The sequence below is a fragment of the Pezoporus flaviventris genome, unplaced genomic scaffold (assembly GCF_033815535.1).
Source record: "Pezoporus flaviventris isolate CSIRO_AGI_PZ_B2104156 unplaced genomic scaffold, CSIRO_AGI_Pfla_v1 ptg000113l, whole genome shotgun sequence".
In the NCBI taxonomy this organism is placed as follows: Eukaryota; Metazoa; Chordata; class Aves; order Psittaciformes; family Psittacidae; genus Pezoporus; species Pezoporus flaviventris.
Window position 1 is genome coordinate 2,213,326 of NW_026892661.1, and position 26,649 is coordinate 2,239,974.

Genomic DNA, 26,649 nt, shown 5'->3' on the forward strand with positions numbered 1-26,649 from the left:
GTAAATATTCACAGATACTTATGGAATAGGCTGATGGACACAACAGAAAACAGTGCTAAATCAATTAAATAAACCCTAAAAGAAGGAGCTCTTATTTGAATACAACCATGTAAACTGGAAATAGCTTTGAAAGCAGCATGCTAGTTAACCTAATGGTGCACACCTGAAGATAGTTACATTCCCCAAAGCCACATGATTTCCTATTCTATATAAACCATAAATGAGCTATAGTAGAGGAGAAGTGAGTGGGCAGTGTTTGGGTATTGGTCTTTTTGCTCTGGTATAAGTGCTATAGATTCTTGTAGTGTTAGATGTATTTTATTGATAGCTCTTTGAAGCTGTTTATAAAGTATTTCAGGTTTTCAGTAACTCTGGTCTGACATAGGTAAGGTTTGTGTTCTTTATTGTTTTCAAAAGAGCTATATAGCTGTAAGAACTGCTGGTTGTTATGATATATAATGAGTGCATCTTTTAAACTCTTTTTTTAGTACTCTGTGAATATTTTTAGCGTAAGTACTTTCTAGTAAGACCCTAAATTGGTTTTATTAACCAAGCTAAATTTGTCAGTTGTTTGGCAATTGGGCTTCCTAGTCTTTGTCTGGCATGGCTTATGCAGGTTATGCCATATATATCTCTGGAAACTGATAGCACCTTAATGTTATTAAATCTTTTTAGTGTCTCATCTCTGCTGATGACTATCCAACACCTGAAGCACCTTGTATGCTTAAATTTAAAATGAAAGATGAAATTGCTGCCACAGTCTTTTTCATCACAAGGCTAGTGAAAAAGGAAGATAAGCTGAGCAAGCATAAAATGGAGAAATTTGCAGCTAAGCTGACAGCAGTACTCTTTGAAAAGTATAAGAATCACTGGTACTTGGACAATCCATCCAGAGGGCAAGCTTTCAGGTAAGAGGACCCTTAGTAGAAGGGGAGGGGGAATGAAGTCTCTGCATGATGTTCAAGATGTAGTGAGTACCCTTTCAGTGGCTGGAGCCCTTAAATTGGAATCAGTGCCATGAAAATGAAAGAGAACCACTTAGCTATCCCTTAAGCTTGAGGAAATGAATCAAACTGGTAAGATGCAGTTATTTGAAAGTCACTTCAGTGTGTGCCTGTGTAGGTATGACTAGAGAGCTGAGGTAGAAATCTCAAGACAACATACACAAAATGTTTTAAGTAGTCCTCAGACTTCTTGACTTCTCAAATGAGAAATCCATGTTGTCTAAAACTGACTTGTGGAGTTACTGCAACTGCTTTTAATCCTCCAGGAAATTACCCATGAAGTGAGTCGCTGCATTAAGTATTCAAAACAAACTAAACATTGGATGTATCAATCAGTTTATTGCACTGAATTGCTGGTTGGTGCTATGAGTGAGAACTTGTATCAGCAGCCTGACTGTGTTGTGCAGAACTTGCCAAGTTGTGGTCAAACCTTACGCCCCCCTGCATTTTGTTCTTACAAGGTGTATAAGAATAAACAAGCATCAGACAAGAGATCCACTGCTGGAGCAAGCTTGTGTGCAGAGTAATGTGGACTTCAATAAGCTTGGTTTGCCAAAAGAGATGACAGTATGGGTTGATCCTTTTGAGGTGTGTTGCAGGTGAGTTAAAAGCTGTGGCTAATGCATGCCAGGTGTCCTGTACAGCACTTCATCAACTCCAAGGTTGTTAGTGCAGTCTGCCTCTGAGGGTATATGTACTTACTGATGTCAGCTGACTGGCAATAGATGTCCCTACTGCTAGTGCAGCTGTGTTATACCAATACACCACTTTCAGATATGGAGAGAAGAATCAGCCCTTCACAATTGCACACTTTGAGGGAGAGGAGAACCCAGAACTTCCTCAGCAGATCAGCTGTGCTGTTGAGAGAGCAGCACTAGACTATGATTCCAGCATTTCTTCAGATGAGGAGAGCTTCAACAGGGAGCCGAAAGCTATCCCTACTGTCAGCAATCCTAACAGCGTTTACCAGGTAAGCATACAGTAATGGTATGTAGTTTTCAAGTAAGAGCTAGCATCTGTCCTCTAGGTTCCCTCATGAAGAAATGCAATAGACTTGACACTTGATGACCAGACTAAACCCCCCTTGCCCTTTTGCAAACACATGTTAACATTATCTCATTTCTTGCTGTTTAGTTCAGTGACTACTACAGGACACCCATACAGCCCTGGTCCCAGTATCTTCATAGGAAGACCTATATGACTGATGGCTCAAACTATATCCAGCACAGGGGTCACAAGTTCTACAGATCAACAACTGCTTTCACAGGACTGTATGTTGATAGGTACCACTGGGTCAACCCCAAGCGGTAGATCCGTGGTTGCCCTATTATAGACTGTTGAAACATTGAGCTATGGTGTGTGATGAAGGCTGGCAATACAGAGTTTGATGGAAACAGAAAGCACTTACTGTCTAATCCCTATGTCTTACTTTGTGCATTTGAAAGTTTGGGGTTTTATTATAGTACCTTTTAAATGTTTTATAATGTTAACAAGATTTAAAATTAATATGAGACTCTATTTGTAAGATGAAAAGGAAAAGCATATATCAATAAAGCTGCTCATGTTTTTTATAAAAGCTGTCTGATCTGCTATCAGTGTCCAGAAGGGATCTAAAATGCTTTTTGCTGAAAACAAAAGCAGATTAAGGATGCTAGATACACCCTCCAAGGTGCTCTGAACGATAGTCTACTTTCTTCTGGAGAAGGTAACAAAATCAGCTAGGTTGTGAGTAAATGCTCTACGTGTCACAAGCGGGATCGCTTCTCTGCTCCCCTTTCAGTGAAACTTTGGTATATGCAGCTGGGCTTCTGCCTCTAGACTATAGCTTAACTGTCAGAAGAACACGGCCTTATGAGCACTAAAGGGGTGAATACATGATGTTAGAGCTTTCCAAAGCTACACATCGCCTTGTAGAGAGATGGAGCTGTTATCTATAAGGGTGTTTAGCCTACCACTTTGCAATATTGTGGCACATAGGAAGATGTTCTCATAGTCTGGGACAGCTTGAGTCAAACTATCCTCTACCTAGTCCATAACTGCAGACATATGGAGCCTGCCCTTTTTAAAGTCTGCTTAGCTTTTGTGTTTTGGTGGTTGTTGTTTTGTTTTGGTTTTTTAATGTGTGGGTATTGCTATCTGGGGTGTTCATTAAACTGAGTAAAGATCTGAGGAGAGATGTCTGGATGACTGTAATAGAACTTGTACTCTAATTCCTTAATCCCTTCACTGTAATTACTAGTGGGTGTTTTTCAAGCAAAATCAAGATAAGCATCTGTATGGAGTGAGGGTGCAAACAGTTGGTACAGTGATTCTGAGAGGATGGAATAGATCAGTATTTGTGAAGTTATAATAATCTGGATGTTTACCCTGTTGAATACATTGATGTATAATGAGATAACAGCATGAATGTTGATGGTCTTCAGTGATTCATGAAATTAAATCTTCTCTTGTGCCTCTATGAATTCTTGTATTTCTAGGGAAGGAAGGGCCTTGGGTGACTGCTCTTTTCCCAGCTGCTTTTTACCTAAACCACGGGCTGCTGTGGGCAAAGAGCTGATGTTTCATTTATCAGCAAATACTGAATGTTCCATGTGTTTCAGGGTTTGGGTTTTGAATGTGGGAGGAGGAAAGACTTTTTCCAAGTTTAAGAGCCAGGCTACTCTTTGCTGGTGCAGAACTTTCATTCCAGTATAGGTGGTACTATAGAGCAACTGAAATATGGTGATTTCAGAGCAAGTAAAGGTTGCCTGGGCCAGGAAAGTTGCTTTTAGTTGTGGTGACCATATCTCTTGCTGTGTAACTGTGTAGATATAGTTACTTGAGTTGTAAGTGTGAGGCGTCCCTGACCATGGCAGGGGGATTGGAACTAAATGATCTTAAGGTCCTTTCCAACCCAAACCATTCTATGATTACAGCTTTCACTGTCTCATTAAGTCAGAAGAAAAGTGCAACTGTCAGCTGATGTCTGCAGAGACTTCAGAACATGTAGTGAAGTGATACATTAGTTGAGAATTATTTTTTTTTAATATTAAGTAGTCTTATGAGCGATTGTGTATTTTTCTTCTATTTCTGGAAACCCTTAGTCTGAGCTTTTCCAATAGCATTTGACTCTACCACTTGGATATACCCAGAAATATCACTTAATCTAAAGGCTTGTCACATGAATGATTGCATTGCTTTCACTTCTGATTTAATGAGCCTTTAGTATGAAGGAGGAAAATACACTACAGGTGAAACAAAACCACAAGTTTTTTATTTTCCCTTAAAGCCCGAGGACAGATTCAGAGGACCAAGTTAGAACCAAACCACTGAGTGTTCTCTTGTGTACCACTACAACTTTCTGCCTAGGTCTATTTTCTCTTCTAATGCATTTATTTGTTTTACCAAACAGTCTTTCTCCAAACCAGTTATTTCAAGGTAGTAAAGAAGCAAGTCTTCATTGCCTTTACTCTTTAAAAACTGGTGTTCATCCTCTATGATACGCACCAGCTCCTCAGTTAACACATCCACTTTATCCTCAAGTTCTGATGTGGACAAGTAAGTATGTGTTTCCTCTTCAAAGCTAAAAAAAGAAAGTGTATATAAATATATATGGAAGGGAATGCTAAAAATCATGCAGTAGAAATGCCATTGTTTAAAATGGCATCTCTAGACTCTTCACAAGAGCCAACCAGAAAGACAGATTTCCCTGGAAAGTTTTCTGTTACAGTGAAAGTGATGGTAGCTTAGGGAGAAGTAATCACTCTTTCTGTGACACAGGCTGGCATCAAATCTAAGCTCTCCTTTATAGTAGAAAGTGAGGTAATGATGAAGAGGTGTCATGATTTGTTTTGTATCAACCCCTCCAGATGGTTCAGCTGTTGCTGTCTTTCTACAACTGTTACTAATACTTCTTATCAAATCACTCTTACCGTGTCCTCCATCCAGACCTGCCCTTTTCATGGCTGCTTGAGGTATGAAGGAAATGCTCTTTTTTCTTCACAAGCAACTTGTCATTTACTGGCTCCTCAAATTCTGTCTGGAGTGAGATGTTGTTCTTTGTGTTATGCAATAAGCACAGAAGTAAAGAAAGCAGATCAGTGTTACTTTTACAAGCCTTTATCTGATTTCTTAGGGAAGGTGTACTTTCAACAAGACCAGGTCTCATGATATTTCTTATTACCTGCTCAAAGGCTTCCATGTCTGTGAGGCTTTTCACTTTGACCTCAAAGAGTTGGGAGATGAGTCTTACTTCCTCCTTGGAGAATGGTTCTTTCTTTAGCAACAGCTCATTTATTCCATAACATTTATCACCCTGGCGAGCTGCTGACAGCTGGAGCCTCAGAGAGAATGTTTCAGTAAGACAAGCCTTTAGTGCCTAGAAAATAAGAACTTAACAACTGAAGCCAACTACCAACAAAAGCCCCTAACCTGTATTCAGGCAGGATATTAATACATGATATGGTGGATTTTTCTACTGAATTGCTGCCTACAGCTACAGTGAAGAAGTGTTCTTTAGCTACTGAACATGATTCTTTCTGGTGTACAGACACTGTGTAACAATAATAGCAGTTCAGGTAACACTTAGCTATTTTTATTGTATCTCTCCTTTTAATTTTTATTATTGGAAGCTCTACAAAGATGTTAAACCCTCCCTTTTAAAATGGCATATTTTTTTTTTTTACAAACACTGCTATAATGTAATTACTTCTGGAATGTGTTGACGTACCTGATGAAAAAGCCTCAGAAAGAGTGGGTTGGTGTCATGGTTGAAGTCAGCAGCAGTGATATGAGCTAAGCAGTGCACAAGGAGGAGAAGGAAACTTCCTACAGAACTCAGGCAATCCTTTAAAATGAACAGCTTGTGCTTTGAATTCTGAGAAATAACAAATATCCAGAGCTGAGATGAGCACAGCAGTAGCCAGCTCAGCTGATGGAAATCTTCAAATGGTTTGTCTCAATCTTAGTGAAGTTAAAAGATTCAGATTAGAGTCCTGGGGATAGCCATGTAGACACGAGAGCACCATTGTCATAAAGCACCATTTAATTACTCCATGATGCAAATCTAAAGCATTCTTGCATTCTGTATCTAGACAGTTTTATATTTGCATATTCTGAGCTTCTCTCTCACCATCCCAGAGTAATAGAAATAAATAACACTAGACAGTCAGATTCTGTAATTTAATTATAGCAAGTAAAGTGCCAATACACTGTTGATCTCTATAAAGCTGACTGTAGAGAATTTGGGAGAAATGGAAGTGGTAGAATTTGGACATGAGAAACAGGGTAAGCATTGCTGATTTAATAAATGTGCTTTGGGTATGACCTTCCTATTAAACATCTATTCAAACCCAGTATCCTGGAGTGCTCTGTTTAGTTTGTGTTCAGATATATCTGGAGTATAGCATTAACATGTGAGAATTTCTTAGATCAATATTTTTTTCCTAGAGAGCATCAAGCATATTACAAATTGAAAAGTATGAAACATTTTTGCATTTTATTTCTTATTCCCGTAACTTAATGGATACAATAATGAGAGAAATTGCTAGATGTGAAGTTGACAAACCTGATAAAAGAACGAGTTTCTGAAAGCATTGCCGGTGACATTACTAAGAGGTATGCTGGAGGCAAGACACAGGTTAATTTCTGGAGCCTGCAAAGAGAGGGAAAAATGCTTCTGTAAAAAGTGTGTATGTACATCAAATCTGCAAAGTAAGATGGGATTAATGGGATAAAAGTTCATTTAAATGTCAGCTTTGATTTGCGACAGGTTCACAGAGCCAACAGCTAGCCCTGAAAATGGAGACTGTTTAAAAAAATCAGCTAATCATAGCAGTTCATCTTGCCAGTTTTCTATTTAAGTAAATGAAAGTCTACTCTAGCCCTGGAGCTTTTGCTGTAGTCACCATGATTTTTATTACTTTTTGATACTCTTATGAAAGACCCTGGAGAGTTTACCTAGGCTAAAGCCATAGTGTGCAAACTATGGAAAAATGAAAGAATCTTTGTTCCAAGTTGTAAAAGAAAACATGTTATCACAGTATTATGCAGTATGCAGGGATTTGGTAATGCAAGAATTAAGCATGTGATCAAGAAAGATACCACAATAAATATAAGAACTGATCATGGATTGTGTGGGAGAAAGGGTTGACTTCACAACAGTCCTACACCATTGTGGAGAAAACAAATGAAAGTCAATCCCCGATGCTTGCATGCTAGTCCTTTCCTGTTTCCTCTTACCTTATAAGATCCTTTGAAGCCTGTTGGCTGAAGAATTTTTATTATAAACATCATGTGAAAGCATGATAGTTTAATATATATAGATGAGTATATTAAAAACTTACATCAATGTGAAATCTGAGAAACCGTAGGATGGAGATGCCGTACTGATAGATGACAAACTCTCTTGGAGAAAGGGTTGCAGGATCAACTACTGTTAGTTCTTCTTGAGTCGTTAAGGCATCCTGTATACCTTGATAAGTACTTGCTTTTTCTGCAAGAACAGTAGCATTTCATTAATTGGTTTTATATTTTTGTTTCCTTTGTCCGAGAGGTAACAATGCAATACAAGTGTACTGCATTTCTCATCTCGATATGAAGATAAACCCCAAAATTTCACTTTTCCTAGTGAAATTTCTCATAATTAAGGCCTAGAATGGTGACATTAAGCACATGAGTGTGTGTCAGAGCTGATCAGCAGCAAAGTCAAGGTCATTCTGTGTTCTGACTTATTCAATGGTAGAACACTTTTTCAAAAGACAGCAACTTTATGATGTTTGTTCAGCAAAGTCTCACCATAATAAACACAATCAACAGCTACTTGAATGATGAAACTGAAATCTTCACATTACACTTAAGTTCTTACTTTCTGGTATAAAAGAACAGAGCTGAAATTTACTTTTGTCCAGCCTTTGGCTTTCTAACAACCCAGCTGCCACTGCATGACTTCGGAGCTCATCGTTCACATCTTTCACAAGACCAAGAAGAAAAGAGGTTTTTATACACTCAGTTTTATCAGCACCTGTGTAAACAAAAATGGAAATACTGCTTTCCTAAGCAATCCATCTCTTAGTGTATTTTTTCTTTAGAGAATGTTTCACACACTGAAATTACATAGACAAGTAAGGCAAAACAGGCAGTTTTGCTGCTTAGAACATGACATTGAACTCTACGCAAAGATGTTAATGTTGCAGAGAAAATATCTTTCTAATCAAAACTCTTTACATTATCCAATGCACTAGTTTTATCTTTTTTTCATGTATCTCAAACATTAGATGGAAGTCTGCTTAAAAAGGAAGAATGATATGTTGAATTAAAAGAAAAAACCCCAAACAAACAAAACCAAACCCTAGCTCTAACCACTGACAGAATACCCTCCCCAACAGTTACTAAATATGTTCTTTGTCACCAATGCAAATGAGCAAAAAAATTCTATCTGCCTTGAACTCTATAAATAGTGACTTTCTATCAAAGTGTCAAATTCTGCATCTGATCAGAATTGATAGGATTTTTTCCCCCCTAGCTAATAAATACAACATTTGCCTAAATTCTCTAAACCCAGTATTTGGTTTATTATAAGGGCTCCATCATTGCTAATTCAGTTACAGGCTTATGCAGATACCAGATGTGGCTCACGTATTGTTAAGCAACTAAAAAAGAGGTAGTTGGCATGAAAAGAAGCCTCTTGTGAGTTCATTTTGTGTACTTCTATGTGTGGGGTAGTAGCCAATAAAGCATCTGAAGGTTTTTACCATACAGAGAAGGTGGTGTGAGCTGTGGATTCAGAAGAATGATCCTGGATGCCATCAGGTGTTCTGCCTGCTTCAGCACCTTGATATCTGTGAGAACAGTATTTACTAGTTCATTACTGCAAACAATTCCAGGTAGGTTTCTGTCTGTTCCTGTCATTGTTCCATAAGCTAACCTCAACTTTTCTATGTAGTATTTGGGCCTAAGGCATCAGTTTATAAATCAGATGTTAGGAATGAAAGTTGTACTTTTTGACCAAATGTCTAATTTTTGAAAGAGGTTTAAAACCAGAACTACGTTGGAATCTCTTCAAGGGGCTAGATAAGGAAATCTTTCCCTGTCATTCTGATAATTTTGTTACTCTTTGAACTGTTTGCTTTTCAGGGTGATAAGGGAGCAACAAGGCCAACTGGACTGCTTGATGTACTTAGTGTACGCTCTCCTTAATTTTAGTTTTGCTGCATGAGGAAATTATTTTTCATCAGTTTCAAATTTTTTTTTTGGCCATATTTCTGTGTTTAATGGAATTCCAGGACTGTGCTATCCCACTTTATCAAGCTAATGAGTAAATAAATGCCTGTTTACTTCATAGCAAAATTGTTGGAAAAGACTCTGAAGTATTAAGCAGTTGATCACATGTGATAGGGCAACTGATCCCTGTGGAACCTTTTCAATTCAAAGAAGAGGAAGTTCTCCTGCTTACCAAGTAGCTGCTGATGTTTCAAGAAAAGCATTACAGAACTGCTAACCCTAAGGCTGGAATAAGCTCAGCTCTGCAGATGCATAAACATCGTCTAGGTAAGGGATTTAATTTTATTCACGTCCTAGAAAAAGCAAGCACCTATATAAGTATCCAGCTTTACATTTGAATTTTGATAATACACTTTACTTGAAAGGGTGAAACCCTGATATCATCTGAGCTGAAAATCCTATGCCAAACCTGACTTACTCTTAGTCAAGAACAATAGGAGCTGGTCATCTGCCTTGTGATGTATCCCTGGGACCGAGTAAGAGTTGGTGATGGATGAGAGAGGGCTGTTGCTTTGCTGAGTCTCTTTTTCTTTTTTTGCTTCTTTTGGTTTCATTCTCAACCTCTGTAAATCTGGGGGAAAATCCTTTCCAAAGAAAGCTTTCATTTCAGTGCATTCTTTCATGAGGTTCTACAGTGAAAAGAAAGGAGATACAAAAGTAAGTACTTATAAAAAGCACAATGGAAATTTCATATTTGGTTCTATGAGAGCTTTTCTTTACTTCTCCCCTTGCATAAACCTGGGGTCTGTATTTTAGAAACTTCTACTCCTTTGCATTATTCAATTGCCTGAAGACAATATTAAGCAGCAAATACAGAGACCTCCAGCAGACTGTCATCTTACGGAGTGAAAGGTTTCTGGCAGTACATACTTTGTGTAGGGCAGACACTAGCTGCTAAGTGTGCTTTCTACAGTTAAATTTCTCAAACTCTATAATGATTAGCACTCTGTGTGAGATACGCCATTGCTGGAGTACCAGTCTTTGTAATCCTTCAGTAAAAAAAGAGGGAAGCTGCGTGAAAGGAGGTAGTCACACTGTACCCTATCGTGCTACTCAGCATATGCTGTGGAACCAAACTGTGTGGGCTTCAAGGTGACATTTTTGTTCTGAAATGAAGAAAACTCTTTTAAGATCTATTGGTTCCCTTGTACTTTCACTTGGGGGGCAGCCTACTTTTGAAAGCTGTGCTTCTCCTATCCCTTTCCAGCTACTTAGTCTTGCATTCCTAATCTCTACATTTAACCATTTTCATGTATGTGTCATGACTTCAGGACATAATCCACACAATGTAGCTGCAATCGTGTCTCATTACCATTATGCTATTAAGCTAATATGCATCTGACACAGCCTGTTAAATTAGAGAAAATTTGGGATTTGCTGTTTTCTAACCTGCAATGGATCAAAATGACTTGAAATAGTCATCTTTGTTCTTTTACTTCCCAGGAAGAGTTTCAGCTGTTCCTCCAGCCTTCTCATTTTCTGCTGTCTGAATTCTTTCAGTTCATTGGCTATGATGTTAGCTTCATTCAGAAACTAGAAGTCACAAAACAAACCGTAAGATCTTGGAAAGAGTGATACTTGGAGAACAAAGTCTTTTGTGCAGTAACAGCAGCAATGCAAATTATTTGGCATTTTCTGAATAAAATTCCTAGGTAATATATCTTTAGTTTTACCTTGTCCTGCATGCAGCCTTTTAGATTTCTGACTATTTCCTTAAACTGTGTCTCTCTCAGTTGTAACAACCTTGCAGTTTGTATAAATTCCAGCACTAAAAATATATACTCTGTGTTGTCCTTCAGGAGATGTGAAATGTCCCTGGTGTCATCACTAATCGATAACTCCTGAAAGATAAAATGGTCGTGTGAAACAGAACATGAAATTTGTGAACCTTCTTTGGTTATCTTACTTTCTCTGCAGTACAGTGAGAGCAGATTTAAGTCAGAGTTTTTGCAAATGCCATAAAGGAAGCCAGGTAACTGTATTTTACAGTCTTGTGCATCGTTTATAAAAAAATAACTTAAGATTCTCAAAGGAGTTCTAAGTAAATCTATGTTAAAACGTGGATCTGAAGTATCTGATCTTTAGTAGCTATGTCCAAGGCTTTTCCAGTTCTTTTTGGCATAAGAAGTATAATATACTGCAATCTGGAGTTAGCTGTCCCTTCTCTATAAATAGACACAATTCCTGAGAAGTTTGTAAACTTCAAAGGGTAGTGACAACATACTGGAGGAATTCCAGATTCCAAACCAAACTATCAAGAGAATTTTACTTCTACAACAAGCTGTTCCAGGCCTGTGCCCTCCTTTTGGGACCTCAAGGCAATTTTCTTGAGCTTGTAACAATCTTGTAGCAGAACGACTGTTTGCCGCAGGTGTCTCTGAGATAGGATGAAGTATGCCATGAGATTGCCTAACTTCTCTCCTTCTGTCTCCTGGATCACTTGCATTTCTTTGGCTTGCATCTGGAAAGAAAACATTACAAAGTCTTACAGATTACTTGAAGACTTGTGTCTAAGTGTGGAAATGTTCCAGTTCTCACTGCAGGTGTGAAAATAGGAATCGGGGGGGGGGGGGGGGGGGGGAATGAAGTGCCCTGAAGAATAACGAAACCTATCAACTTAAAATGGGACTTCAAAAGGTTTCCTTTGATGGCATGAGTCAAATAGTTGTGAACCACATAAAACATTGCTGAACCTAAAATAACATGCCCAGAGATTTTACTTAAGTCTCATCCGTCTGTATAGCTGTTGGCAAATGACAATACGATGCTTTAGCTGATGTACCTTTTCTTCTGTTTGTGCTTGAAGTTCCAGTCTGAATTGTGCCTGCATGTTTCTCAGTTCAGCTTCTGACTCTTCCTTTAAACCTTTAAGCAAATCCCCTTCCTGATGATGCCTCTGGAGAAAAGCCACTGCTCTCGCTACTTGCTGTTTCTCTATACTATGAGCAACCTCTCGGGCTGCTTCTTCACCATTATTTTTGTAGCCAAAACTGTTCAGGATCCTCAACACACCTTCTGGACAAGTCAGAATCTGGAACAGATAAGCACAGTTATAGGAGCAAATAAGTTGTGTTTTATAGACACGAGCTTGTTTCCAGCATTAGGTTTGTAGTGGGTGTAATTGACAGGGCTTTTGACAGCAGGGTTTTGCCATGTGCCTGCACATATGCTCCAGCCTGTGTGCCCTGCACATCCTGTAGGTTGTCAGGCAGGATGGACATCTGGGCACTCACAGGCTGTGTGAATTACCTTTGAGAGGCTCATGCAGGGACGGGTGAAACATGAAAATCATGAAATGCCTCTACCTGAAGGCTGCTGTAGACATCCAGGACTCTGTACAGACATGTTTGCCTCAGAGCTTCCAGCTTTACTATCTTTGCTGCTGAAACTTGTAGTATTTGAGTTAGAGAGTCTGGTGAATGCTTGACTTCCCAGGAATGTAGTTTCTATCAAGCAAAAGAGAATAAAGGGCAAGGATTTTCTACACGAAGTAGCACTGTGGTCACCAGGATTAGTGAAATCCAGTTTCCTACAGAATTGTGATGGGAAGTGTGAGTCAGTTTGGACTAGTCTTTTCTCTAAGGGGCTCCAGTGGAAGCTTTTCCTACTTATAAAGGCATGGAGTCACTGCAGGTTTTCCTCACAGGGGTTTTTAAAGTCTGCTTGTCTCCTCTACCTGCCTGTTTATTTGCATCAAATTTGTAAGTGCTTTAGTTTCCAAGTCCTCTATTCCCCTGCAAAGTTAAGTGAAATCAGGAAATGGATTAAAAAGTTTGGCATTAGCTTAATAAGAGATAAGCAGACATCTGCTCCCAGAACAGATTTATAAACTGTAGAATTACTCTCTGCATTAGTAAAAGCTGCCTGTATAAATAAGGTTGTCTCAAAGGTGGAATTTACCCACCTGGAGCATTTAAGTTATGCCTGTAGCTGCTCTGATAGTACAGCCACTCATGTAATGCCTAAACTTAGTATGTGTGTTTGTATCACCCAGTGAAGATTACATTCATTCTTGCAAAGCAGTGAGGTGACGATAGCAGGACTAGCATAAAGAAAAATAAGCAAATGCTTTAAACTCACTTGCTGCTCAGTGAAGTTAGAATCTGGGATTTGTAAACCAAGAAGACAAAATGAGAACTGATGCGGAATTTCTTCCAGGAAATGCAGGGTCTGTTTGGGCAATATTAAGTTTGGGCTGAGACCTGAATGCTTGATTTCTTCCAGTTGTTTCTGACGGAGGCTTTGTTCAGTGTGGTGGTGGTGTTCTGACAGTTCTTTCAGAAGTGAGTCCTTTGTGCTGGTTGCTTCTGTTCCTTTACTGGTCCTCATCCCCTGAAATTATAGACATAGCACCTGAAACATCTTCATGATCAGGAGCAGCAAAGAAATGAGAATTGAGTCATATTGAATCTGAGAGCTAAAAATCGTAGCCAAAAACAAGACATCAGTGTTTGTTTAAGTAACCTAAGTAGCCTGATTTACTGTGGAATTAAGTACCCAAGTGTTATTGAAAATAAGGCCACTGTTTCTTTTGCCTTCACATTGAGAAAAAAACCCTAGTTTAGTTTCTGTTTTGCCTTGCAGCGGTCATAACAGAAGATTTCTTTCTTCTTTAATAAATCCCCTTTTGCATCAATTTCCTTTTTGAAAGTCATGTGGGAAAATTGAAAGGAATTCAAAAAGGTAATGGAAAACTTTATTTTCCTGTGTATCAGCTGAGAACTCTAACACAATGCCAACCTTACCCAACTTCCTTTATGGTATTCCTTTTCCTCAGTCTTGGATAATTCATAAAAGGCAAAGATAGTGTTTATTTCTTCTGTCAGTAAGGACAGTTCCATATGTGCCAGTTCACAAGCATGCTTCTCAAAGAAAAACCTACAACCAGATATGCATGAGACAGGACTGAAGAGACATCACTAATTTTAAATAGTCATTACTATGAGGCACCTCTAAAATTCATATGTACATTGCCTGGAGAACAAGCAGTAGACTGTAATAGGTATCTTCTGTTGAGCCACATGCAAAATCCAAATATAAGCCTGCTAGGGATGAAAGCTTTTACACTTGCAAAGAATATATATATATTTTGTAACTGAAAGTGCAGAAGCAGTTAAACAAGGATTTCTTACCTTGTCTGGATTTCTTGTTGTACGTGACTGGTCCTTTCTGAAAGTGAAGTGGGCAGAGCAGGTGAGGCTATGGAAACTGAAGCAGTTTCCTGACTTGTTTCAGCCCTTAATGCCTCTGAATGAGCACCAGATGCTTTTAAAGTGGTTGATGAGTAGCCTGTAGAAGACAACAGAATATATTTACTGCTGAGTCATTATTTGGGTACAGTAAAACCCTATTACACACTTAGGATTTTTTTTTTCCCTTAAGTGTACAGTATTCAATAGTTAAAGTAGCAGTGCTCTTGGGCTAGAAGGAAAAGCAGTTGAACAGCTTGTATTCTTCATTTCTATTTGCTCATATACGGCAGGCAGACTTGTACAATGTAATATCCAATTTTAATATTCTCAGCAGGGGAAGTAAAAGCTTTGCTATTCATTGTTAGGTTTGTACTGCATTTTCTCTTGTCAAACTGAGGTTAGATTTTCCGTTCTGCAGGAGCTGCAGAACTAAAACCATAGAGATAGTTCAGGTGTATAAAAATAATGCTTTTTTTTTTTTTTTTAAATTTCCAAAGATTAAAGCAGCCTACCTGATGTCTCAGGTGATATACTGCTTTTGCTGTTTTCCTCCAGCATCCGAACAGTAGACTTGAGTAGCGGGATCAGGTTTTGTTGGATGACCTCATGTGTATTGTGTGAGATCCCACAAATGCCATAAAATCTGGTTGTCTGATAGTTTTCAAAACACTGTTGCGACCCAGAGAAAAGCACCTGAAACAGCATAAAGCAGACAAACCCCATTTCATGCCTGTCAAAGGTATAATTGAAAAAAGCATCCTGGCATTCTTTCTGTTCTTACGAAAACCTTATATTTTCAATTCATAGCCAGGCCTATGCGAATTGTGCAGTGACTCAAGAAGATGCTACAGCACTTTGCCTCAGAAGATTAAAAGCCTTTTGCAACGGTTACGGTCCCGTAGCTCCCAGCTCCCAGATTTTTCCATGTCCTTCAAGCTGCGCTTCTTCCCTAGGAAGTACAGAACTTCAGGTATCCAGCTGTTTAAAATCTCTCAGCAAATAGTGAAACTGACAACTTGGCAGTTGGACTAGATGATCGTTGTAGGTCCCTTCCAAGTGAATTGTGCTATGTTATTCTATTCTAACTTTTTTCCTAACTCTGCTGTTGAAAATCTGCCTTTTGAAGTGAAATTTCATTGAATTTCCAAGCATCAAATTCTTTGATATTTACTTTATAAATCCCATTTTGGAACTCTCATTTAAGTTTTTTGTTATTTTACAGGGTTCTGATTTCTTGCAGCAGTGTTCTTGGATGGATATTCACAGAACATGGCAACTGCTCATGCTTTTGTTAGAAAGTAAGTAACATGATTGTTTTTTATTTGCCTCAAGGTGAAATCAGTACCTTTGTCTGCTGCATTTGGATATTTGACAAGTCCCTCAAGTATTCCAGTTTGGCGTATGCAATCTCCACACTAGCTTGTTGTTTCAGTATATGTTGCTGAGATTCAGAGGCTAGAGCAAGTATGGCCTGGAAGAAACGACACAAAATATAAGCCTGCTTCAAGTGAATTGCAAATTCTTGCTTTCATTTTCTTTCTTACAATATGGCAAATCTCTAGCTACAAAGCTGGTGTATCTGTAACAACTCTAGAGCACTGGTCTGGATAGCCCTTAAAGATTTTATATGGTAGGTTGCATTTATTCTCTGTCAGTGACTGCTCGGCTCCTAACAGTGCCTCTCAAAGGTAGAGCAGAGTTCTGTGGATTGAGACTGAGGATCTTCAGCCCAACCCAGCAGTGACCTCACCTTTCTGAGCTTCAGGTTTGTTACTGTCTCAGTACTTAAGATGTGGATCTTTTGCTTTTCTCTCTCTATCAGCTGCATGTATATTCGTTCTTCTTCTAGTTGCATCTTTTCAGCAAACTCCATCAGCTTTTCCAGTGCTTTTCTGATCTCCAGCAGAACCTGTATTTCCTGTTCTTTTTCATCTCTGTCAGCTATAAACAACAAATATTAGCAGTAGCACCCATCTGATGATCTGGAAATTCACAGAGCAAATCCAAATATGCCTTCTCAATGTGCTTCACTGCACCTACATTCTTTATCTTTTAGAAAATCACAATTTTCAGACACTGCCTCTGTGTTGTCTTCCTGCAGGAGGACAGAAGTAGTTTGTAAGGCTTAAGCTAACCTGTTGGAAGGAGCAAACATCACAGAAAACTATGTACAACCCTGTCTCCCTCTCCTCTGGTTGCAGTTACCCTTTTGTACCTTTGAATAGCAAGGATAGTTCAGTAGCCAGCTGGCTACTAAAGTATTTTGAAGTTCGTCTCTCAACTTCCTGCAGAGAGGACTCTTTGAGAAAATGGCATATTTCCTCAATGCCTTTCACTTTTTCCTTGTATTTTACCTGCAAGAAATGGAAGAGGAGTGGGAATTTTAGATAATGTTGCAAACTTGTGAGATAATGACCTGATGTGATACTCTTTCCTCTGACAGATGAGAGCAAAGGGTTGTTGAATTTGGCTCTTGCTTTTTCCTAGCCTTTTAATTATCCTGATTGTGTAGAGACTGACTTCATAGCCCCTTGTTTCTGATATAAACCACTATGAACTGTGTTGTCTTTGTGTAGCTGGAAATGGTTGCACTGAAGTAGCGACGCCTCCGTTTACAGTTTTGGTTTCCATCGTACTGGAGGGCAGAGTGACTGGAATTCAGAGCACCACCACCTTGGGTACAGCATCAATGATATTTAATTTGGTATGTGCGAAGAAGACTGCCTTAACAAAGTTTTAAAGACCTTTCCTGAAGCCATCTGCAAAATAAATGCACCATACCTTCTGTGCTTTTCCCTCTTTTGCAGCATCAAGGACATGAAAAAACAGTGAGTTAAGCCTCTTAAGAAGCCCTTCTTCCTTTTTTCTCCTGCAATGCCAGTATATATGCCTTGAGTTTATTTCCTTTTCTAGAAAGTCCAGCTGTAAAGCAGAGACAGACATAACAGTTCAGATTTGCAGGAAGCTGATAGATTATAAACTTCATTAAAGCTAGTGATGTAACCTGCATTCAATGCTTTCGGCAGCATATATACAACTTTGTTGCCCCAGAGGATGAATGCTTTGCAGTGCTAAGTCTCTGTGTGTTATTTTGGGGTAGGGTAAGGATATGAACTAGAGAGTACAAGAATCAGCAGAAGAAGATACAGGTAGGGCAAGAAAAAGTTGATAATGAAGAGATGTAAGTAAAATGGCATACATGTATTTCTGTTCATCTTGCACTGTAAGAAAATACTACTTATGGGGCATAGAAAGAACTAAAATTTCCTCTGTAGTGGAAAAGCGTCAGCAAGAAATCTCCCACAGATCTCAAACCTGTAAATAAAGATAGTTTGCTAGAGCTATAATTACCAGATCTGGATCTGTAGCTCTTCTTGGTAAAGCTCCAAGAGACTGAACAGTAGGAATTATATTGTGTGTCCAGGGGTTGGTTTGGGCACCTATAACAGGCCCAGTTTCACCTGTAACTGGACTTATGGTTCTGGCACCAATAGCGATAGGGACAAGGCCTGTGAATAAAGAAAGACTAAGTATAATACTTCGAATTTAGATCATGAATTCTAGCTGCAGCCCTAGCTGGCAGCTTTTAAGTTCAAAAGGAACTGAGAATGACTTCAAATCACCCAATGAAAAACAAACTGAATTTTCCTGAGCTGAAAATGCTATGTACCGGGTGTTGGACCACTGCACTGCAGAACTTCATCTTCAGATAGCATCAGTTTACTGCCATGTCACTGAGAATAACATCAGAATAGTTCTCCTAAAGAGTACAGTAGATTTTTGAAGGTATGAAAGCCACCGTGTGATTTGGTCTCAGTCCTAGCTCTCCTTCGCTGTTACTCTGGTGTTGCTTGTTCTGAATATATACACCATGAAAATTGGTATTTTCCATTTAGCATTGAAGTAGAAACTCATCTATTTTGGTAGGGTGTTTTCCTCACCCTGAAAACAATGTGTCCTTGTCTCTCTATTGTTTACATCATTCAAATCAATTTCATACTCTACCTTTTCCATTTCTATCTTCCATGGTTCCTGCAAGTGGAAAAGGCTGCCTAGTATTCCAGTCACAGTCTATTCCCAGAATTGGCACCATCAAACCAGACCCACCAGGATCTGGGATTTTCATTCCAAACACTGCAGGGATCCACATCTCTGTGCTAGGATATTTGATCATACCTAGTTTGTTAAAAAAAAGATGAGAAACATAAACCATTAAATAGTCTTGTGATAAAAAGAACTGTTTTCAAAGGCTTACAGTGCTGATATCTTGGACAAATCCTGTGATGTAAATGGGTGCATTGCTGTAGCCTTCAGTGTAATGACACCTGTTTACTCCTTAAAACAGGCTGGTTGTTTTATACGTACCCAGTTTACCACCATTACTTTTGAGACTTGAAGCTATTTGCAGTTTTTTCTCCAGGCTTCGCAAGCAATGTATTGCATGATAAAACTTAGTAGTGAAAGACTTCTTCATATCTTCTACTGAAGCCTTTAGTGCTGCTAATCTGTCTGCTACCAGACAGGTATCTTCCACAACTGATGCCTTAAACTGTTCTATAGCATTCACCACATGGCTTTGTGATACCAGCCAGTCAGCTTCCAGCACTGCTTGGTAACTTCCACTGTGGGGCCGCACCTCATCTTGCCGGAGGTGAGCTCCGTGTACCCGGGTGGTTTTCCCACTCAGAGGTTCGGTGAAGGCATCTCCAAGCAGCATTATGTTTCCAGAAGGACCCACCAGCCCACCTAGAGGTATAACTTCTCCTGCAGTCAAGAACAGGAAATGAGAGTCAGAATATCACCTGGCAACTTGTCATTATGGTCTGGTCCTTCCCGTTCCTAAAAAGGCACAATGATAATTCACTTCAATTGAAGTTAAAATAGGTCTTATGAGCAGTGCATACCTCACTCAGTGACTTGTGAAGGGCATTCACCTACCAGTGTTACTATCCAAACCGACTCCGAGTATTGGAACAATCTTGCCTCCCTTTGGCTCAGCCATCGGACCCCCGATCTCCAGAGGTGTCAACATGCCAGTGAGGGGGTTAAGATACGTCCCACCAACAGCCAGCTTTTGCCCAGTGTGAGGATGAATCGTAACTCCAAGCACTGGAACTTCTATTTCCGTCACTGGATCTAACATCAGTCCTCCCATAGCGAACAGATTTTCAGAACACAGGACTGGAAGTTTTGTCTTCACAGGTAGGCCAGTGTTGGGACAAACCGGGTAAGGAATGTAAGGGAATATGGGCACTTCAGCCTTCTGACGCTTACCTGTGTGTAGAACCAGAAGAAATTTAACATGGTTATGCAAAGTAATGCTAATGACAAGGAAGCTCTAGAGCTCAGAATGGAGACTATGGAGCTTTCAGAGGATGCTGATAGTAAAGGTCTGTTGTCTTTAGGTCCAGAATGAAATGAATGAATTTCTAACAATTGAATGTTTTTTTTTTTTAATATAATTTTTAATTTGGCTACTCCTTTAAAGTTGCAAGTTTCTCAGCTTATAATGGTTTGTACAGTTTAATGAGGAGAGGGGCTAAAAAGTGTCAGAAACAAGGAATGCCTATCATTTCCTTTTATACAGACCATCTAATATGTCTTATCCACAGTAAGTGGATAAGTACTAGATGAACAATACTTCTAATGCCATGCTAATTAGAAGCTTTTGCAGATTTTCTTTAGGTTTTGTTATGGGAAAAGTATACGCAAGTATAGCACGTTGTGGTTTTCTGTTTGTTTGCTGTTTGGTTTTTGTTTCATTTTAACCAGTGCTCCACTAAAACTCCACGAACAGGCAGTTAGAATAATTATTATTGCTTTGTGGCACTTACCTGAAGCAGAATCAACAACACAGACCAGCCTGGATATGATGGGATCATAACCAATGTTGCCAGCTACATAAAGGACCTTTCCAGTCTCAGGATGCAGAAAACAATCACTAGGTACTGGCCCAGGGCACTGCCCAGTCAGCAGCATGGTGCAGTGTGGGTAGGGATTTAACAGTCCAGTGATGGGATCCATGCAAACAACATCAGGTGCTCCAGCAGTGCCATTTGAGCCTAAAAGCAGTTTACAATAGAAGAGCAGGGTGGCAGATGTGTGAATAAAGAAACTGATCTTTCTACTGCCTTTTACAGAAGATTCTACATGCAATAATACTAGAAAGCAGACAAACACATTGGATTACTCTGATGCTGATTGAACTTATTGAGACTTGTCTACAGAATAGTTCATTTCCCTCTCTGTTGCCAAGAGATAATTAGCAAGCACCCAGCAAAGATTTTGATAAATGCACATCTGACATTCTTCCTAAGAAACAACGTGGAAGAGTTCTGCTGATGAGTTTGGTTTTGTAACAACCCCTTAATGCACAAGTCGTTACTGGATGAGGACTTGGTTTTCTGAATACAATCTCTTTTGACTTTGCTATTAGTTTTTTGAGATCTAGCTATTTTTCATGACCTGTATTTTGTCACCTGTGCTACACCACCCCGCCTACAATTCCTTACACATTCACATCATTTTCAAACAAATTTCTTGAGGTTGTAGTTACCCACTAGCTCCTGCTTGGTAAGTATCCTGGTTTTAGATTTATTAAGAAGGTGGGCTCCCATTCCATCACCCAGCACGCCCCATGCTTTGAGGCGGTGACTCTCTTTTGTTATTATGCTTGACATCTCGCTGCTTGCAACCTCTATCTGGGTTAATAGGCTGAAATTCAAGATATAAAGATGGTTACTTTGCCATTTGAAGATAAGGTAAAACAATTTAAAGGGAGCAGTAAAGGAAGAATTTTGATGGATGTGGAAATAATATCTGCACTTTGACAGAGAGCTTGATGAGCATTTGCTTTGGCTAATGCAATAGAAAAGACCACTTTCCTGTTTCTCTCTTTTCATGTTAATGACACCATTCTGATTCTGCAGTGGTAGGACCTGTCAGAACATGGGTGGCATATTGTCTAGAACTGTTGTGACACCCCAGAGCCAAATTGGTTGGTAGCACAAGAAAGACCTTCCAAAATGTTGTTGTCCCAAGAATAAGATGAGAATCTCTAGGCTTGCTTTACACAAACATGAGAATTATAATGTGATCTTTTGGATCAAGAATCCATTTTCGGCTTCCAGATGTATGTACTACCAACCACAAGCCAACCCAATTGCTTGCCACAAATGCTTTCTAGCTAGCAAAAATAAAGCTGCAGTAGAATTTTGTATCATGTTTACTACCTTGAATAGTCTGGCTGAGACCTTGTTGTTTGGTTTCCTTTACAAGCCACCTTATTTGTCAGCATCTCTGCCAGTCTCACCACCTCTCGCAAGGCAGAATTGAACCTGATGCAATGCTCTTCCTGACCTTTCAGATCATGCTGTAATAAGTGTATCTGTTGATTTACATTTTCCTCATATTCAGCAGCCAACCGTTTCCTTTGCTGCATTTCTTCTTCTGCCTAGGTGGAATATAAGATACAGGTATCTATTTTTTGCTTGTTTGCATTTGGATAAAACTTTTCTGCCCTTTAATAAAGTGGCAAAGATTAGAAATGTTACATAATTTTTGTTTCACGCTTAGAACTTTTGTAACAACATAAACGATTTCAGTTCCAATGTTGAAAAAGAAGTTGCAACGCACACTTGAGCAGAAGAATTTATGCTGAAACCTCTGCTAGCAAAGCAGAGAGACAAGAGCTCCCAGAAGAAGAGATGGGATGTGCAGATGTACCAGACAGATCAAACAAAAAAAAGAGTAATCTCTCAGAGATTCATCTCTGTGTTAGCGCAAAGCAGGAGCAGCAACACCTCTAAATGTTTTAAAGGCCCAGAAGAGCCTGTGTTTCACAGACATCGCAGTGTTGGTTTGCAGCCTATGAAACATTAAATGCCTACAATTCCAAAAGTGAAGTTTTGTGTGGCCGTGCCTAAAATTATGAAAGTACGGAGAATTTCATTTGTTATTCTGTGTGTAAGTGTCACTGAGCTCAGCTCTACCTGCTGTTTTGCTTTTAAGTAGGCTTCTGTCATTGTGCTCTCATAAACTTCCATCACTTCTGGGGTACTCAGTGTCTTTATCCAAAGGTTTTTCAGTGAAGATATTTCACTTGTGAGCTTGCGATAGATAGTTTTTACCTTTGGTGGAAAAAGAAAAAAAGATTGCATGAGGACTGTAAGAGATGATTTAGAGATGGTAAAGCCTCTCTTCAAAATAGATACCTCTGTGTAATTAGAACCCATGCTGCTGCCTGAATTTTCAGTACAAAACACGTTAGTGCTAGTTTGTCTCAGATTAGGGTATGATGATTTTGCCAGAGTAGTCAACTGGTAACTGCATGCTGTAATTCCAGCTCCCTCTGCTGTCCTTTGAACCACAAATGGTATCAGTTTGGTGCAGAGGTTGCGTAAGGCAACCAAAATGATCTGTCTTAAGGTCACTACTCTGCACTATGTCGCATGGTATGAACAGCATAAGAATATAGGTACATATTTGTGTTTCATGTTCTAAAAAGATGAAAGTCGAAACAAAGCATGTTCCTATTAGCCAAAGCTTCATGAAATAATGGTAACAAAGTTACCAGTTTTAGGCTCTTTCTACATAAAAATAAGTAGCCCCAGAACACAATTTACCTCTTCTTTGAAATGGCCCAGTTTGGTTGTGACAGATAGTGATTGTCTCAGCAAAAGCTCAAAGAAAACATCGGTATTAAATGACTCAAGGTCTATCTGTTCTTCAGACTCCCAAACATCACCCCTCTTCAGGAAGCCAGCTGAAACATGGATATTCATTAATTAGCTTTTTTTTTCATTTAACGCTTTTTTGAACAAAGAATCATAGAATTGTAGAAGAGTTAGGGTTGGAAGGGACCTTAAGATCATCTAGTTCCAACCCCCCTGCCGTGTTGCCTAGGCTCTGTCCAATCTGGCCTTGAACACTGCCAAGGATGGAGCATTTACCACTTCTTTGGTCATGTAAAACAATTTAACAGCCATTGTACATTGCTAAACATGGGATTCTGGCTCCGTTATGTGCAAATACCCACATAGACACACCATTGTTTAGCCTTTTTGCTATCTGACCTGTTCCATCAGTGCTGCGAGAGTCATCATCCATACTACCTTTGTTCTGCAGCAAGGGGTGACATTTTTTAATGGAAAAGACTGTTGATACATTGGAGGAATAGCTGTCCAGATTATACTTCAGCTGCTGCCTTCGATATGGAGGGCGGGTAGTGCCTTTCTGTGGCCAGCTAAGTCCCTGACAAAGAAGCTGCAACACAAAACAAAACAAGGAAGTTCCTTTTCTTATTTTGACATGTTCTATTAATGTGATTCACATGTTACTCACTTAACAAGCAAGATGCATTATCACCTGTAAGGCAAGGACCCTGATGAGAGTTTGTTTTCGAAGTGCATCATTAAAGTCATCTGTTCTAAATCAGAACAATTACTCATCCCAGCAGATAAGGCTGAAACCAAGGGGAAGGAAGTGTAGTTATCTGTTGTTTGGATCTGCTGGATGAATAAATCACATTTTCTGCCATTACCTCACTGGTCTGGTTGCAGAAAAAGCATGTTCATTTCAGAACATACTATAAGCATAAAAGAATGGCTGTCTGGTGACTTAACAGTCTGAAGGACCAGCTTGTTTTTTAATTGTGAAACAGAACATCTGATTTCAGGTATATTGGGATCAATGGGACTTTTATTCTGAATAGGAAGTGCAAAACTGAATGGCACATGAATGACGACTGGAAGAACTTATTTATGACTGACAGTTCTTTATAATGGCATTCCAGGACTTATCTATGTCCTCTTATTTTGAGGCAGGCTTGGTCAGACATTAAAGAAAATATAATTATCATCTTATTGATCTTGTTCCTTCCCAAAGAGTTGTGAGGAATTTTATTATGGTTTGATCTAATGAGACAGAAAACAGGACTGAAATTCACCTATATCTTCAATGTCTCTAAGTGACCTATGGAGCAGGTAAATATATTGGGGCTTTGGTGGTACTGCTGCATAGATTCACAGAGATGAATTTTACCTCCTATAAAAAACCTGAATTACAGTCTATCCTAATTTTTAGCCCTGTAGATGATGCCTAAGGGAACAGATAGCTTGCAGATTAGTCGTGCAAAATTTTATCAAGGGGTCCTGTCTTTGCATTTACAATGTCCCTCTTAGCAAAGAATTTCATATTCCATACAAATGTTTGGAATTTTGAGTAACTACTACTTACTGTCAATACCACAGAGGCAATAAGCAGTACGAGAAGTCCTGTGATCACTGCAGTAACTGCTGTCCAGTCAGGTTTCAGTAGGAGGTCTTGGTTTTTTGCAATGCCCACCTGTACAGCATATCTGGGTGTTGTAGGGAAGAATGGCCCCTTTTCATAGCACTGTCCTCCAAGTGGCATGACCCTAATGTACTTAATAAAATAAGCATAAGAAAGCTGGTGACATGTCACTGCGTCTGATTTAAATATGCGTGATGATTTAAACATTAAATGTTACTTTGCCCGTTACACTGAATCAAAGCTTAGCAGCAGTTGCACCACTTCACACTCGTATATGCAGCACATATGCATACATGCAGCACACCTGTAAACTCACCTGTAGTGTATGATGTACAAAAACTAAAAGATGCTCACTATTATTTTTTAAACTTCCAATGTTTCCAAACATTTGTATGGAATATATAAAATTCTTTGCTCAGAGGGGCATTGTAAATGCAAAGCCAGGATTCCGTGATACGGACCATTTTTTTGTGCCGATTGCTACTCAGCCGTAGCACATAGGTACCAGGGTGCTGGAACTGGAAAAGGAAGAAGAGGAATTGTTGGGCCTCTCTAACTTCCTCTCTGAGGCTTCGAAGGTCTCCCCAGTCAAATTCAGCATTCGTGTTGTACAGGTTGTTTCTAAGAGCAGAAGTAAAAAAGTCAGTTCTTGTCTCTACCCACCTTTTTTGGGTAGGCTCATAATTACAGCAGAGATTTACTAAGGTACAGTTGCCATTTGAGGTTTGTCCATACCAGCAGAAAACGGCATCAGTGTGAGTTTGGGCACTGCACCTACAATTGTCCACACAGCTCTACTGTTTACTAACCCCTTGCTTTGTTTTGGGTTGCTCCAACTGCTTCTCCCCCCAGAAATGTGCAGTAGAGTAAGTTAGCCCTAAGCATCGTGGATATTTATTTAGCAGTGAAGAGATAGTTACTGGGACCCCTTATATGTGTTTAATCGCTGCAATGTCAACATGGAAACCACATGTAGGTTTTGTTATTGATTACATGTCCCTGGTGTTATTTGTATACTTTGAAACTGGATGAAGGGCAAAAAGCAAATCAAAATAAGCTATAGGGGAAGAAACCCACAAAACCACCCAACCAAACAAAAGCCACAAAGGAATAATGAAAGCTTTCATTGCAGTAAGAACTATTGGTTTCCATTTGGGTTAGTTTACCAAAACCTAAACCATAGCTCCAATTAGATCACAAAACTCAATAACTACAAGAAAGGGAAGAGAACTTAAGGTCGACTAGAGGGATTATACAGCATAAGTCAGTGAAAAGACAAATTATAAAGAGTGTGAACAGAGGTCAGAAATAGCATCAGCAAGACAACAGGAACAGTATGTATGTATTTAATAAATGAAAGTTTTCTTAACAACTTTCATGCTGTTTCCTACTGTGCCACAATGTCTTCTCTGTCAGAAAGACATTAAAGTATGTTTACTAATGAGATTTACACTCTTCCTAATCATGTGTTCTCTTAATTCTATGTTGAAAAACAGGAAAACTTCAGCCTTGCTCTCTGTAGCTTAAGTGCATTAGAAAGGTTCTATATTCATCATTTGTACTTACACATCATAAACGGGGTAATGCTCCTTGGAGACAATGAATATGATAGTAACATTAACATTAATGCATGTGATGGGATTTAAGATGCCAGTAAATATGATTTTTGATGTGGAGTTTGAGGGTTTCAGGCTTTGTACCCAGGAATGTTCTTCATGGCGAGACATAACTGTAAAAGCACAGACCTTAAGTTTGGATCATTACTGATCATATTCTGTCTACAGAACAACTGCAGGATATAGCATTTGCTTTTACTTTCTACGACTAAGCTTTATACATGCAAATTTTGTTTCCAAAATAAGGCTTACTGTCAGGACAACATGCAAACATGCCACTGGCTT

General features: G+C 39.2%; 2 protein-coding genes and 1 long non-coding RNA gene across 5 annotated transcripts; 2 read left to right on the plus strand and 1 right to left on the minus strand.

Annotated features, from left to right (window-relative positions):
* The first annotated feature begins 675 nt into the window (after positions 1 to 675).
* BTG4 (BTG anti-proliferation factor 4) lies at positions 676 to 2,580 on the plus strand. The gene is made up of 4 exons (XM_061478031.1): positions 676 to 908; positions 1,466 to 1,603; positions 1,779 to 1,974; positions 2,139 to 2,580. Exons 1-4 carry the CDS (start codon positions 721 to 723, stop codon positions 2,313 to 2,315), a joined length of 699 nt encoding a protein of 232 aa, XP_061334015.1. The 5' UTR covers positions 676 to 720; the 3' UTR covers positions 2,316 to 2,580.
* A 1,602-nt stretch (positions 2,581 to 4,182) lies between these two features.
* On the minus strand, positions 4,183 to 26,551 carry LOC133282097 (uncharacterized). Of its 3 annotated transcripts, XM_061478146.1 has the most exons (34): positions 26,315 to 26,551; positions 25,210 to 25,369; positions 24,692 to 24,880; positions 23,530 to 23,719; positions 23,080 to 23,219; positions 22,447 to 22,584; positions 21,688 to 21,908; positions 21,012 to 21,169; positions 20,290 to 20,517; positions 19,394 to 19,729; positions 18,821 to 19,219; positions 18,461 to 18,631; positions 17,807 to 17,964; positions 17,237 to 17,377; positions 16,671 to 16,809; positions 16,206 to 16,396; positions 15,801 to 15,926; positions 14,968 to 15,148; positions 14,396 to 14,552; positions 14,009 to 14,141; positions 13,344 to 13,595; positions 12,569 to 12,709; positions 12,046 to 12,294; positions 11,533 to 11,724; positions 10,937 to 11,104; positions 10,653 to 10,796; positions 9,682 to 9,892; positions 8,735 to 8,821; positions 7,882 to 8,004; positions 7,328 to 7,476; positions 6,550 to 6,636; positions 5,713 to 5,859; positions 4,916 to 5,361; positions 4,185 to 4,566 (listed from the first exon to the last, which is right to left on the minus strand). In XM_061478146.1, exons 1-34 carry the CDS (start codon positions 26,473 to 26,475, stop codon positions 4,335 to 4,337), a joined length of 6,345 nt encoding a protein of 2,114 aa, XP_061334130.1. In that variant the 5' UTR covers positions 26,476 to 26,551; the 3' UTR covers positions 4,185 to 4,334. The 3 variants fall into 3 exon arrangements, with proteins under 3 accessions (XP_061334132.1, XP_061334130.1, XP_061334133.1); XM_061478148.1 differs by lacking the exon at positions 5,713 to 5,859 and having other exon boundaries at positions 4,183 to 4,566; XM_061478149.1 differs by lacking the exon at positions 11,533 to 11,724.
* On the plus strand, positions 9,396 to 16,232 carry LOC133282102 (uncharacterized). Its single transcript, XR_009747627.1, has 3 exons — positions 9,396 to 9,530; positions 15,678 to 15,753; positions 16,090 to 16,232. It is a non-coding gene; the product is annotated as an uncharacterized LOC133282102 (long non-coding RNA).
* Positions 26,552 to 26,649: the final 98 nt, after the last annotated feature.

Bases quoted from the DNA above. Each gene is read 5' to 3' on its own strand.
- LOC133282097 (XM_061478146.1), bottom strand. From the start codon at position 26,475: ATGTCTCGCCATGAAGAACATTCCTGGGTACAAAGCCTGAAACCCTCA. The intron at 16,810-17,236 runs GTATGGTGCATT...CATTTCTTGCAG, and splicing joins AAGAGGGAAAAGCACAGAAG to GTAAAATACAAGGAAAAAGT. The intron at 8,005-8,734 runs GTAAAAACCTTC...TTGTTTACACAG, and splicing joins CACACCACCTTCTCTGTATG to GTGCTGATAAAACTGAGTGT.
- BTG4 (XM_061478031.1), top strand. From the start codon at position 721: ATGCTTAAATTTAAAATGAAAGATGAAATTGCTGCCACAGTCTTTTTC. The intron at 1,604-1,778 runs GTGAGTTAAAAG...CACCACTTTCAG, and splicing joins CCTTTTGAGGTGTGTTGCAG to ATATGGAGAGAAGAATCAGC. The intron at 1,975-2,138 runs GTAAGCATACAG...CTTGCTGTTTAG, and splicing joins ATCCTAACAGCGTTTACCAG to TTCAGTGACTACTACAGGAC.